This window comes from Brachyhypopomus gauderio, chromosome 18 (assembly GCF_052324685.1).
Source record: "Brachyhypopomus gauderio isolate BG-103 chromosome 18, BGAUD_0.2, whole genome shotgun sequence".
Classification (NCBI taxonomy): Eukaryota; Metazoa; Chordata; class Actinopteri; order Gymnotiformes; family Hypopomidae; genus Brachyhypopomus; species Brachyhypopomus gauderio.
The window spans coordinates 2,473,110-2,487,090 of NC_135228.1; the positions used below are offsets into that span (position 1 = coordinate 2,473,110).

The window sequence follows — 13,981 nt, forward strand, 5'->3', positions numbered from 1 at the left end:
TTTAGGCAGGACTGCCTTCTCTCGTTAAATCCTGATTTGTTGTTCCACGTTTGCTCCCACTGTCGACACTAAACCCGCGAGTTTTAATTTATATATATTTTAAAGCATTCATGTGCCGCGCCAAACAGAATTCTGTCACTAGCCTCGCGAGAACTGCTACCTGCAGTAGTCTGGGTGGCAGTTCTCGCAAGGCTAGTGACAGAATTCTGTTTGGAGCGGCACATGAATGCTTTAAAAAAATAAAAATTGAAAACTGAAAATACGGGACAAATACGGGAAAATAAATATACGGGACGTCGCTGGGACAGAGCGGTAAAATACGAGACTGTCCCGGCCAAAACGGGACACTTGACAGGTATGATCCTTACCAAACATGAAGCAAAATGAAAAGGGTGTGTGTGTGTGTGTGGGGGGGGGGGGGGGGGGGGGACGCATCTGGAGAGACGGATCCGGAGGCTGCATCGCAAGAGACACAAATGAACACAGACCATTATGGTATATATAGAAATGCGTATAAATAGAAATATTAGGGATAAGTAAACATTAGGGATAACTAGACACAGCTATAAATACTAAACCTAGAGTTATGGAACAGGAGGACTGTGGGGTATGTAGTCCACATGAGGCAGGCTGAACGCCACAGATGTGACTGGATTGGCTGATTTACATTTCTGATGTAAACCAATGAGAATCGTATCTTACATAATCTAGCAGTTACCAATCCTGCCTGCCTGTGTGTGTGTGATGGTTTCTTCTTCAGTGTGTAATTAAACCCTCAAATGCCATTGTAGAAACAACAGAGAGGGAGAGGGAGAGGTGGTGTTCACACTGAGTTTGTGTATAGAGTGTGATGGCTGACTGTGATGAGTGTATGTTCATGTCTGATGATATTCTGATCTTATTCTCTGTCTTACAGTATCTGGATGGTGTCAGGTCCTGCACTCCCTGGTGTGGTCACCAGAGGTCCGTCTCCCCGGAGTTTTAAACAGCACTGCTGTTTGCTATCATGAATTATTGACAGGCATATGTAAACACACCCAGCCTTTCTCACTGCAAAGTATTGCCATTCTTTCAGTGTTTGCATACCGAGCGTTTACCCCTGATTTCTGTCTCTAGTGTATGATGTTTTCTGTCTCTAGTGTATGATGACTTCTGTCTCTAGTGTATGATGTTTTCTGTCTCTAGTGTATGATGATTTCTGTCTCTAGTGTATGATGTTTTCTGTCTCTAGTGTATGATGTTTTCTGTCTCTAGTGTATGATGTTTTCTGTCTCTAGTGTATGATGATTTCTGTCTCTAGTGTATGATGATTTCTGTCTCTAGTGTATGATGATTTCTGTCTCTAGTGTATGATCTCTGCCCTGTTCTCACCTTGCCTTTGCCTAGCCCTTCTGCTACCTCTGTTCTATTGTGGATTTTGACCCTGTCTGTGTCTTCGACTACGTTCTCTGGATTGTCCTATTTTTTTATTAAAACCTGCACATGAATTCAAATCAGTCCCATGAGTCTGCCCCGTTACAGACACTATGAAGCTGACCTTATCTGGTCTGAGTCTCATATACAGAGAAGAGGAGGAACACACACACACACACACACACACACACACACACGAGTCTCCATGGTTACATGTGTTAGTGTGATTGTGTGAACATGACTGCAGTGGAGGTTTGTGTGCTTTTCTGTAGTGTATATAGATTTTAAAGAAAATAAAATTGACAACATGAGTGACAATTGACTACACATTCTTCAGGTTCCATGATCCTTGTTAACTTCTGTTCTTGTACCGTTCAAGTTCATTTTATGCCAGTGACTGTGAGCTGATCAAGGGAACTCTGAGCTAGTGCACTCACTGAAGTGTGCACTCGTACGGAGTGCCCAGCATTCATTCTCCTGTAGTGTTAAAGCCATAACAAACATGACAAACGCCACCCAATGGGATTCTTCCTCTTGACCATGTTGTTGCTGGGGCCCTGCCCATACCCAAACACCTATGTGACGGCGGTTGAAGTCGTTCCTGCAGCAGTAGCAGTGCCGGTAGGCGCCTTTCAAACGCTCCTCTCCTTTAATGGTGCCCACCATCTCGCAGTAGTGAGCAGTAGTAGAACAGCACCTTTAAACCTTTGAGCATGTCAGGGGGAGGGGCAAAGCAAGGAGGAGGAGTGATTCTTATAGGGCTGCCTCATGTCTCTAAATCACACCGCTACTGTCTCACGTCTATCTCACACCTTGTTGATGTGTTTGATGCGGAAGTGCGCCCTGAGGATGACTGGATCCTTACAGCTGGGTACTCTAGTATAGGCTTAGACCCCTGGACATTTGCAGGCTTTGAACAACTATGCACCAAATAAACAACCTACCATCGAAAGAGTGAATATTTTGAGCGGATGCTGTGTTTGACTGAGCAGCTGCAGGTCATTATTTCATAAAATAACGGTAACATGATCTTCAACAGGAATGAACACAAAAATCCTACGCTTGCCAACTTAACTGCGATTTCTCACAGAACCTGGGACAACCTCCCATGTACCGTTTTGAGGGATTTTTGATTTACATTCTGTCATTTAGTTATCATTTAGTTAGCTCAAAGTACAGGAACAATTTACATACACCAGTAGAAATGTATAATAAAACAGAGATCTATAGAGTTGTATTAGAGTTAACTGAACAAACAATGTTGTAAAAACAACAAAAAAATTTATAACATTGTTCAAAAAGCACCAAGCAACTCACCAATGAAGAGCAAAGATGCATTAACAAAGACTCATCAATCAGGATGTCTGAGCAGAGGTCGGTATCAAATAACATTAAGACAGACAGAACCAGGCATGACTGACAGACAGGAGGAGCTAAACGGGAAATGCAAACATGACTGACAGGTGGGGGCGGAGCTAAAAGTGTCACTGTACACAAAATATGTGACCTACCCTGGGCAGATATGTTCCACAACTGTAATTTTGAGTAGGAGGAGCTTTTGATCTGGGACCTGCATGTTCTGCCTAAATACACATCTTTCTCTATATGAGGGCAATTTACACTGATCTCAGGTCAGCAGTTGCAGTTCATATCCATTATTTTTGCATCCCGTATATGACTGCACATGTACCAGTCTGTCTGCATTCTTCACCACAGCCTGTGACCCACCAGTGATCCTGCCTGGGTCTATCCTGTTATTTGTACTGTATGATACTGTAAATATATGAAGATAAAACTTGAATCTGGAGTCCCCACCTCCAAAAGAGTCAAAGAGAATCTGAACAGGACAAACTGACACTGAGCAGGATAATTTTATGAGAGACAAGTGAATCTATTTCAGAGGAAATCTGTGAGTATGTGAGTGTGCAGAATTTGTATTGACGCTTCATTATCTTGTGTTACTGAAGACAGTCTCTCCGATTTCTTTCTACTGTAGTTTGTCTTACTAGTTATAACGACGGGGACTCGAGGAGTGCATGAGGTGGTCACAACTGCGGAGAGAGAGATTTTTAATGACGCTGGGTTTTTTGGCTTTATTTAATGACGCCGATAGCAGCAGTATCGAAGAATGGGAGAGAGATAGTCAACCGACAGACACACGAGACACAGACATCAACGGGTCAAAATGAAAGGAAACGAGGAACAAGGCGATAACCAAACAGGTTAACAAACTAAGTATAAAATGAAACTAAGAAACGTAACTAAGAATTAACATAGGGCTCGCAACTAAAACTTAAAACATAGATTTTCCATAAACAATGACCAGAACAATGACCAGACAAATAAGGAAACTAGACGAGACATAGTTGAATATAATAACAGGAAAGGAGGGGCATGGAAACAAGAACTAAATGGCTTGCTTGTATATTGCATATGCACAGAGTTGTATAATCCAGGTTCAGAAAGTAAAAGTCCTCACCAGGATTTTGCTCAAGCTTGCTAGATTTCTAATTAGTGCAATCCAGGTCAAATGAGTGGAATCAACACAATCCAGGAAGCCTGAGCAAAATCCTGGTGAGGACTTTTACTTTCTGAACCTGGATTATACAACTCTGCATATGCATACTGTATAATGCATACTCACTGCTGTAGTAGTATACAGTACAATATCCAGTATGCGACAAAAGCAAACCATATTACTGGTTACGCGAATGTATAAAGCTCTGCATATTTGTCTCCCGAAATATAGGACTGTTTATTCAGATTTGGAAAGGGAAGACTGAATACAAATGCTGAAAACCTTTCAGAACAGTTACAGTTGTGGCTTTCAATTTGGAATAGTTTAATGTTAGTACAAACCTATTTAGCATTATTAGACAGCCAAGAATAGCCTAGCACACTCTTAGTACTACATGGCTAAATACCAGTAGCCTTCAAAATAACTGATCTTGAAATTTAATATAAAAAATCGACTTGCCCAACATTGAAATTCGAAGTTAATTCAAGATGAATTAAACAATAAAATATTGCATATAAACAATATATTTAGCCTACTGCATATAAAGAAATTGAGCTGTCGATCGTTTTTAAAAAAGGAACTAATTAATCGCATAATTTGCTGTGCTTAATTAGGATTAATCACATTTTTTCTTCTTAGGACTGATGATTTTAATATATATTTAAATGGAAATTAAAAGAATCAGTATAAGACATGTACTTATATTCAAATGTATGTTTGAATCTTTTTTCAACTTTTAACACAGATTATCTCTTGTGAAGTATGTACTAGTTGAATTTCAGACAAAATGAGATCATTTCGGTAGAGTGTTTTGCTTTGAGGTGATATGTCAAAGATGAATTACTTCTGTGATAATTAAATTCTTTGCAGACTATGCAAATTACTTTTGTTTTCAGGAAACCTTTCCATCTAAAATTTCCATCCTTGGCTGAATCCGAAATGCCATACTTAAGCAGTAGGTACGAGATACCTGACAATAGCCTCTGGTATGATTTTTGTTAACAGGCTTTAAAGCTATAGCTACAGTCTGCTAAGAAACAGAGGTGTCAATTCCAGGTTCAGAAAGTAAAAGTCAATCAATCAATCAATCAAATTTTATTTATATAGCGCTTTTTACAACAGTTGTTGTCACAAAGCAGCTTTACAAGTGGCAAGGAAAAACTCCCTAGTTTTTTGCATGAGGAAGAAACCTTGAGAGGAACCAAGACTCAGGGGGGGAACCCATCCTCCTCTGGCCGACACCGGTCACCATGACAACAACAACAATTTAAACAGAAAGAAATAAAGAAAAGGAAAAGATGTAGTAATGTCCATCATGGTGTAGGCTCATCCGGTCAGGCAGTAGGTGGCTGGCACTGGATGGATCGCTTGTCTCTCCTCATCTCATTTTTCCTCGAGCAGGTGGGCAGCCAAGTGGAGAAAATAAAACAGGGAAAATTAGCTCTGTATGAGGACATATACAGGACAGATAAAATTAAACACATTTCTGGAGTGTGGCAGCAACTCCGGCATTAAGTTAAACTATTACAGCCTAGCTAAAAAGGCAGAACCAGAAGGTAACATAGGCTTGGGGGCATTCCACTGCCCTGTCAACAAACTTGAGTGACCACGAGCAGTGACAGGACGACAGCACCAGCGCCCCAGTCTACCATAAAACCCTTCGTCTATGAACCCCTGGATCTGTACCTTTATCTAAGGGGGGATATTAATTATCAAACGCTAAACCAAATAGGTGGGTTTTCAACCTAGACTTAAAGATTGTGACTGTGTCAGAGTCCCGTATGCAATTTGGAAGGTTGTTCCAAAGCTGGGGGGCCTTATAAGAAAAGGCTCTTCCCCCTGCTGTTACCTTATTAATTTGTGGAACTAATAAAAGACCAGCACCCTGTGATCTTAGTGGACGTGGGGGTTCATAGTAGGAAATAAGTTCCTGGAGGTATTCAGGAGCAAGCCCGTGCAGTGCTTTATATGTTAATAATAGAATTTTAAAATCAATACGGAATTTAACTGGGAGCCAATGCAGAGCTGATAGGACTGGTGTAATATGTTGAAATATTCTAGTTCTGGTCAGAACTCTGGCTGTGGTATTTTGAACTATTTGAAGTTTATTTAGATTCCTATTTGAACATCCTGATGTCACGTTGTGGGGGGGGGCCCCTACCGGTCGCCCCCGGTTACAGCGGCAACTGTCCTGTTTTTGGTCACGTGATGTTCGTCCCTCAGGTGGGTGGGACCCGTGATCCGTCTCACCTGAGGGTCGTTTGTTCGTCTATATATGTCTTGTCTTTGTACCAGTTGACTGCTGGTTATTATTTCCTTTATTTTGAACTATGCATGGGTTTTTGGTTTGCACACTTTCTATTAAACCATCCTATTTCCCTGAGACTTGGCATGATCGCTTCCTTTTTAAGTTGCTCACCCTGCCCGTCACAGAATAACCAGCCACCTTTCGGAAGCCGCCAGTCTCCTTTACTTTCTCCTTCGTTCGTGGTCATGTCTCGTGGTAAGTGTTTGTCTACGTGCTGTGTGTTTGTCGTGTTTTGTCCGAGAGAGTGTTGAGTCTGTCCCCACTCGTCCCGCCGTGTTTAAATGTTGTTTGTGTAAAACCCATAAAATCACACGGCGGTGACTAGAGCTGGGGACCAGTAGACTCCGCTCTCGCCCAGCGAAACTACCGGTGCCTCACATTGCGCACGTCCGTTATCCGTTATCGTCTGTGTGTGTGTGTGTATGTACGTTGTGTTGTGTTTTAATAACGACGTGGTCGTGAGCGAGTGTGTGAGTGTGCCGTGGTGTGTGTGTTTCACTGGTGGTGTTCGTGTGTGTAAGTAGACGGGTCCGCTGATGCGTGCTGCGCGCTAGAACGCGTGTGACGCGAATCTCTCGGCTCCTTTCGCCTCGCTCACCCGATATCCCGTGGTGACAGGGGTGAGCGACTGCGAGCCCGAGAGACGCGTCGCTGTGGGCGTGACGCGCAAGCCGCTCGCGTATAGCTCTCTCTCTCCAAAGATCTGCGGATCACGTTGGGAAAACGGTGAGAGAGAGAGAGCTGGAGTGGGCGCGTCGTGCTCCGCAGAGTGCGAGCATCGGTGGGTTCTGTCCGTTTGGTTGTGTTCTGTTCTTGCGTGTTTGTTTTGTCCTAGAGTGTAGCGTGCTTTGTTTTATGTAATTCCTCTCTTGCACCCCTCTTCACTGTGTGTGGGGAGGGGCCCATTTGAGGTCCCGTGCCACTGGAGGTGGCACGGAGGGCATCTTAGGTGCGTGTGTTATATGTTGTGCCTGTGTTTTTTGTTTTGTTGTTCCCCGGAGGGGCCCCCCCTAAATATGTTTTTGGGGGGGAGCTATGGGGTTCCTGAGCCACGGCATGTGGCTCAGAAGGCGCTGCTCCTTAGGGAGAACTGGCCTTTGGGAGGGACCCCTGAGCAGGGAGGAGCCCCTATACCCCTTTGTAGACTGAGGATGCCTGGGGTGTATGGACAGGATGTCTCCTCATGGCAAGAAGGGGTCCCCTCCCCCCTGGGTATAAGGGGGTGCAAAGGTCAGGGCAGTGCGTGTTATATGTTGTGTGTCGTCTGTGTGCGTGTGTGTGTGATGTGTTGCAGGTCGCTCCTGGTGGTGGACTGCGGCACTCCCTGGACCTAATGGGGTCTCCAGGCGGAGACCCTCCCCTTCAAGCTCGGGGTGAACAGCGTGTCCCTGATGCGGCTTGCCAGGGCCCTGGTCTCTGGCGCTCCTGGGTTGGGTGGAGGAGTCCACCTTGAGATGAGGGGCCCCGGGAGGGGTTCACTCCCCAGGAGTCTGGGGTGACCCCTAGCGAATAGGGCAGGGGTCAGCTCAGAGCGAAGAGGTAGGTTCGGGAGGTGGTCGGTGGAAGCTGTGGCCTCACCCCAGTATGGCGGCCTGCACACATCCACACCCGTGACGTATGTTGGGACATGTGCTCCCGGTCCGCACTCAGCGGTGGGGCTTAAGCGGCCTAAGGCCGGTTAGGGCGCCAGGGCCCTGTGACCGACCGGGGCGTGGTTATCGTCTTGTTGACGGCCCAGTCGGTCCAGGGTCCCGCCCAGGAGGTGAGCTCACCTGTCTGTCTTTTTATGTTTTCAGCTCCAGGACTGCAGGGAACGGGTCCCTGCCTGGTCTGCGCCCTGCGACGAGGAGCTTTTGTGTTTTGTGTTTCAGTTCAGGACTGCAGGGAACGGGTCCCTGTCTTGTCCCCACCCTCCCGCCCCTGTGTTGTGTTTTGTGTGCTGCCGCTGTAAGCCGCACATCCGGAGGGGAGTGCGGCTTTGGTGGGGGGGGTCTGTCACGTTGTGGGGGGGGGGGCCCTACCGGTCGCCCCCGGTTACAGCGGCAACTGTCCTGTTTTTGGTCACATGATGTTGGTCCCTCAGGTGGGCGGGACCTGTGATCAGTCTCACCTGAGGGTCGTTTGTTCATCTATATATGTCTTGTCTTTGTACCAGTTGACTGCTGGTTATTATTTCCTTCATTCGGAACTATGCACGGGTTTTTGGTTTGCACACTTTCTATTAAACCATTCTATTTCCCTGAGACTTGGCGTGATCGCTTCCTTTTTAAGTTGCTCACCCTGCCCGTCACACCTGACAGTAGTGCATTGCAGTAGTCTAATCTAGAGCTAACAAAGGCGTGCACCAATTTTTCTGCATCATCCTGTGATAATGCATTGCTTAATTTGGCAATGTTGCGGAGATGTAGAAAAGCTATCCTTGTAGTATTATCTATGTATTTATCAAATGATAGGTCGGAGTCGAGTATGACACCTAGGTTTTTGGCTACTGTGCCAGGTGTAATAGGTGTCTGCAAGATTAAGCATTAGATCTGGAATTTTTTTGTCTTGCGGCCTAGGGGCCTACAAGGAGAACTTCTGTTTTGTCCTCATTTAGTTGGAGGAAGTTTAGAGACATCCAGCATTTTATATCTCTTACACAGGCCTCAATTTTTCCTAAACTGAGTTTGTCATCAGGCTTGGCTGATATGTAAAGTTGAGTGTCATCTGCATAGCAGTGAAAATTGACACCATGTTTGTTTATAACTGTGCCCAGTGGTAGCACATATAATGTAAATAATAGTGGTCCTAAGATGGAGCCTTGCGGGACCCCATATATAACTATTGTACGTTTGGATGGAATATTATTGAGCTCTACAAACTGATGGCGATTTGTCAAGTAAGAGTTAAACCATGAAAGGGCTGTGCCAGAGACTCCAACCCAGCGTTCTAACCTTTCTAGCAAGATCCTATGATCAATTGTGTCAAAAGCTGCACTAAGATCGAGAAGCACTAGCAGTGATACATAGCCTTGATCAGAAGCAAGGAGGAGATCATTTGTTACTTTGACTAATGCTGTTTCAGTACTGTGATGGGGCCTAAATCCAGATTGGAACTTTTCAAATATGTGATTCCTATGCAGATTTATAGGCATAATTGCTGGGCAACAGCTTTTTCTATGATCTTAGATATAAATGATGTGTTCGAAATGGGTCTATAATTAGATAGCACAGTCGGATCAAGATTTGGTTTCTTGATCAGAGGTTTAATAACTGCTAATTTACATGATTTGGGCATGTGACCTATTGTAATGGATGAGTTAAGAGGTTCAGTTACAGCTGGTAATACCTCTTTTAATAACTTTGAGGGAACCGAGTCTAGTGTGCAGGTAGTACAATTTAAGGAAGAAATTATTTTCTCTAATTCTGATTTTGGGAGTGGATGAAAAGCATCAAGTTTTTCTCCCGGTATGTAATTTAAATCAATTTCAACCAAACCAGATGACATACCAGTTGTATTGCTAATAAAAGGTTTTATATTTTGTCTAATATTCTCAATTTTATTATCAAAGAAATCTATAAATACATTACTAGTGAGGTTTACTGGAATCTGAGGTTCTGCGCCTGCTTGGTTTTTTGTAAGTTTAGAAATAGTATTAAAAAGAAATCTAGGATTGTTTTTATTTTTCTCAATCAGTGAGGCTAAGTATGCTGAGCGTGCTTTAGTGAGTGCCCGTTTGTATTCAATAATGCTATCCTTCCAGGCACAGTGGAATACTTCCAACTTAGTAGATCGCCAGTTCCGATCTAATTTACGTGCTATTTGTTTTAAGTTTCTAGTTCGGTCAGTGTAACACAGGGCGAGCTTTTTGGATCTAGCCTTTTTATATTTTAGTGGAGCTACTATATCTAGAGCTGATCTGCAGGTATTCTCTAAGCAGTCCGTTAGACTGTCTAACTCTCCTGGATCGGATGGCGAGTGGGCTAAAGCAGTTAAATCAGGGTTTCAATAAACTGTGTTGCTGTTGATGAATTTATCGAGCGCTTTATACACTGCCGATGAGACGGGCGGGTATTTATGTTAAGGTGAAGATCGAATTGGACTAAATAGTGATCAGAGATTGCTACGGTTTGCGGAAGTATATTTATATTATCTACGTCGGTACCCAGCGTTAAGATTAGATCTAGGGTATGATTTCGATAATGTGTAGGTCCTACTACGTTTTGTATAATGCCGACAGAGTTCAATATAGAAGTAAAAGCCCTTGTCAGTGGATCCTCCGCATTATCAAAATGTATGTTAAAGTCTCCTACCATTATTATTTTGTCACTACATACTGCTAAATTTGCTGCAAAATCAGTGAAATCGTTTAAGAAATCTGAGTAAGGCCCTGGTGGTCTGTATACATTAGTTAGGGAAAATGTACTTTTATTTTCAGATGGACTAATTACATTAATAGACTGCATCTCAAATGAGTTTGAGATATCTAGGTATTTCTGATGAATTTCTAAACAATCACGATAGATTATACATATTCCTCCTCCTCTGCAAAGTCCTCACCAGGATTTTGCTCAAGCTTGCTAGATTTTCTAATTAGTGCAAGCCAGGTAAAATTAGTGGAATCAACACAATCCAGGAAGCCTGAGCAAAATCCTGGTGAGGACTTTTACTTTCTGAACCTGGAATTGACACCTCTGCTAAGAAAACACAATTCACCTCACCAAATAATGGTTCAGATTATTGTCTAGCTATCAGTTAATGGATTTCATCTCATTTTATTACAGTGAGTAATACAAGTGAGCAGTTGATATACAAGGATAATGAGAATATATTGAAAACTAAGAAATATTCATATTCTTCTTTGAATTCATATTGTCATGCAGGTGTGTTATGATGACGTGTTATGAACCATGTATATGTATACTGTTTTCATACTTACCACACTAATACAATATGTTTGCAAATTTAATTATTTAATAGGTTCAGTACTGAGTTCAGTAAATTCTCTACCACCGATGATATCATACTTTGATGTTTAGTGGTGTTGGTGAAGTGACGCCTGATTAGAAGATGGAGGCTTCCACTCCAATCGAGACCAACATTGCAGATCAGACCAACATCGCAGCTCAGACCAACATCGCAGCTCAGACCAACATCGCAGCTCAGACCAACATCACAGATCAGACCAACATCGCAGCTCAGACCAACATCGCAGATCAGACCAACATCGCAGCTCAGACCAATATCACAGCTCAGACAGGAGGGAACGTCTGTGCTCCTCAGATCCATGGGAGTCACTTTCATGCACCAGTGATAATGAACTTTCCATATGGAGGTAAGAGAAAACCAGATACTACATGTACATGTACTGTATATATGCATACACATGTATACTACATGTACATGTACTGTATATACAGTATACACATGTATACCACATGTAAATGTACTGTGTATACAATATATACATGCATACTACATGTACAGTCATGGCAAAAAGTTTTGAGAATGATACAAATACTAATTTTTACAAAGTCTACTGCTTCAGTTTTTATAATGGCAATTTCCATTTACTCCAGAATGTTGGAAAGAGTGATCAGCTTAACAGCAATTAATTGCAATGTCAATATTTGCCTAGAAAATGAACTTTATCCCCCAAAACACATTTCAACTTCATTGCAGCCCTGCCTTAAAAGGACCAGCTAACATCGTTTCAGTGATTGCTCCATTAACACAAGTGTGGGTGTTTGAGGACAGGGCTGGAGATCAATCTGTCATGATTAAGTAAGAATGAGAACCACTGGACACTTTAAAAGGAAGCTGGTGCCTGGCATCATTGTTTCTCTTCTGTTAACCATGGTTATCTCTAAAAGAAACATGTGCAGTCATCATTGCACTGCACAAACATGGGCTAACAGGGAAGAGTATCGCAGCTAGAAAGATTGCACCTCAGTCAACAATCTATCGCATCATCAAGAACTTCAAGGAGAGAGGTTCCATTGTTGCCAAAAAAGCTCCAGGGCGCCCAAGAAAGACCAGCAAGCGCCAGGACCGTCTCTTAAAAGTGTTGCAGCTGCGGGATCGGGCTACCAGCAGTGCAGAGCTTGCACAGGAATGGCAGCAGGCAGGTGTGAGTGCATCTGCATGCACTGTGAGGCGGAGACTCTTGGAGCAAGGCCTGGTCTCAAGGAGGGCAGCAAGGAAGTCACTTCTCTCCAGAAAAAACATCAGGGACAGACTTTTTTCTGCAAAAGGTACAGGGAGTGGACTGTTGAGGACTAGGGTAAAGTCATTTTCTCTGATGAATCCCCTTTCCGATTGTTTGGGACAGCTGTTTTGGAGAAGACAAGGTGAGCGCTACCACCAGTCTTGTCTCATGCCAACTGTAAAGCATCCTGAAACCATTCATGTGTGGGGTTGCTTCTCAGCCAAGGGAATCGGCTCTCTCACAGTCTTGCCTAAAAACAGTCATGAATAAAGAATGGTACCAGAATGTCCTCCGAGAGCAACTTCTCCCAACCATCCAAGAGCAGTTTGGTGATCAACAATGCCTTTTCCAGCATGATGGAGCACCTTGCCATAAAGCAAAGGTGATAACTAAATGGCTAAGGGAACAAAACATAGAGATTTTGGGTCCATGGCCTGGAAACTCCCCAGAATGTGCAAGAATGGTCTGCTATCAGTCAGGATTTGGTCCAGAAGTTGATTGAGAGTATGCCACGGAGAATTGCAGAGGTCCTGAAGAAGGGTCAACACTGCAAATATTGACTTGCTGCATTAACTCATTCTAACTGTCAATAAAAGCTTTTGTTATTCATAATATGATTGCAATTATATTTCTGTATGTGATAAACATCTGACAAACACACATAAAAACCAGAGGGCAGCAGATCATGTGAAAATATAATATTTGTGTCATTCTCAAAATCTTTTGGCCATGACTGTACATGTACTGTTTATACTGTATTATACACAGTATATTCACATATTGTACATATAGTACATGAATATACAGTTTACAAGAATACAACAGTCCTCACAGTTGCAAACCCTTCTTTATACAATAAGTCTGGGGTTGTTTTTTAGTCTGCACCTGATGAAGTTAATTATATTAATAAAGTTGGAATTTTTCAGTGCTCTCTCTTCCAGATAAGGAAAACTCCAATTCCAGCCTGGCGACTCCGGCACTCAATAAAGGTTTGTTTATTTTTACACATCAGTGATTATTTACAGAAGACAGCATAAATATATCATATTTAAATATATCACATCAGTGATGTAGTGAAGGAGAAACAACCGTAAAGGACACTTACACAGTCACACAAAGTGCTGACGTTCTTAAAACTGCTTCAGAGTGGGAAGATGGAACTCAAGACTGTAGAGAGGAGGAGTAGAGGAGACAGACCCAGCAGACAACCCTCTAAGATCTCTTTAACAGACACTGACCACCAGGGGGCCTGTGAGCTGCACTTCAGTAGGCTGGATGATACATGTGGCTGACTGACTCTGATTACTGTGAGGTGGCACCATACATCAATAAAAAGAACTTCAAAGTCTTCAGTATTTAAAAGCTCTTAGAAGAATCATTTGTGTGAAAACATTGCTCTTGAAGCAAAATGACAGTCCTACTAGTCACCGAGAGAAAACATGTACATGTAAAACATAAACAAGACGTTCATGTCCAAATGTGTGTATTGTGACACATGCATTCAAGTTCATGGATTAGGAGCCAGACATAATATAACACTACTGCATTCTTTACC

The 13,981-nt window shown here is 42.9% G+C and overlaps 1 protein-coding gene across 4 annotated transcripts in view; it reads left to right on the forward strand.

The window, feature by feature from the left end:
* LOC143481745 (NACHT, LRR and PYD domains-containing protein 3-like) overlaps nt 1-13,981 on the forward strand; it is a 37,293-nt gene that overhangs the window by 6,718 nt on the left and 16,594 nt on the right. The window contains exons 5-8 of one of the 4 annotated variants that reach the window (XM_076979872.1): nt 917-2,034; nt 2,716-2,787; nt 11,258-11,553; nt 13,353-13,415. In XM_076979872.1, coding sequence (XP_076835987.1) covers nt 11,289-11,553; nt 13,353-13,415 — 328 coding nt within the window. In that variant the 5' untranslated portion in view covers nt 917-2,034; nt 2,716-2,787; nt 11,258-11,288. Of the gene's footprint in view, nt 1-916; nt 2,035-2,715; nt 2,788-3,149; nt 3,331-4,847; nt 4,891-11,257; nt 11,554-13,352; nt 13,416-13,981 lie in introns of those variants that run through there. The other 3 variants (XM_076979873.1, XM_076979874.1, XM_076979875.1) reach the window with 3 other exon arrangements.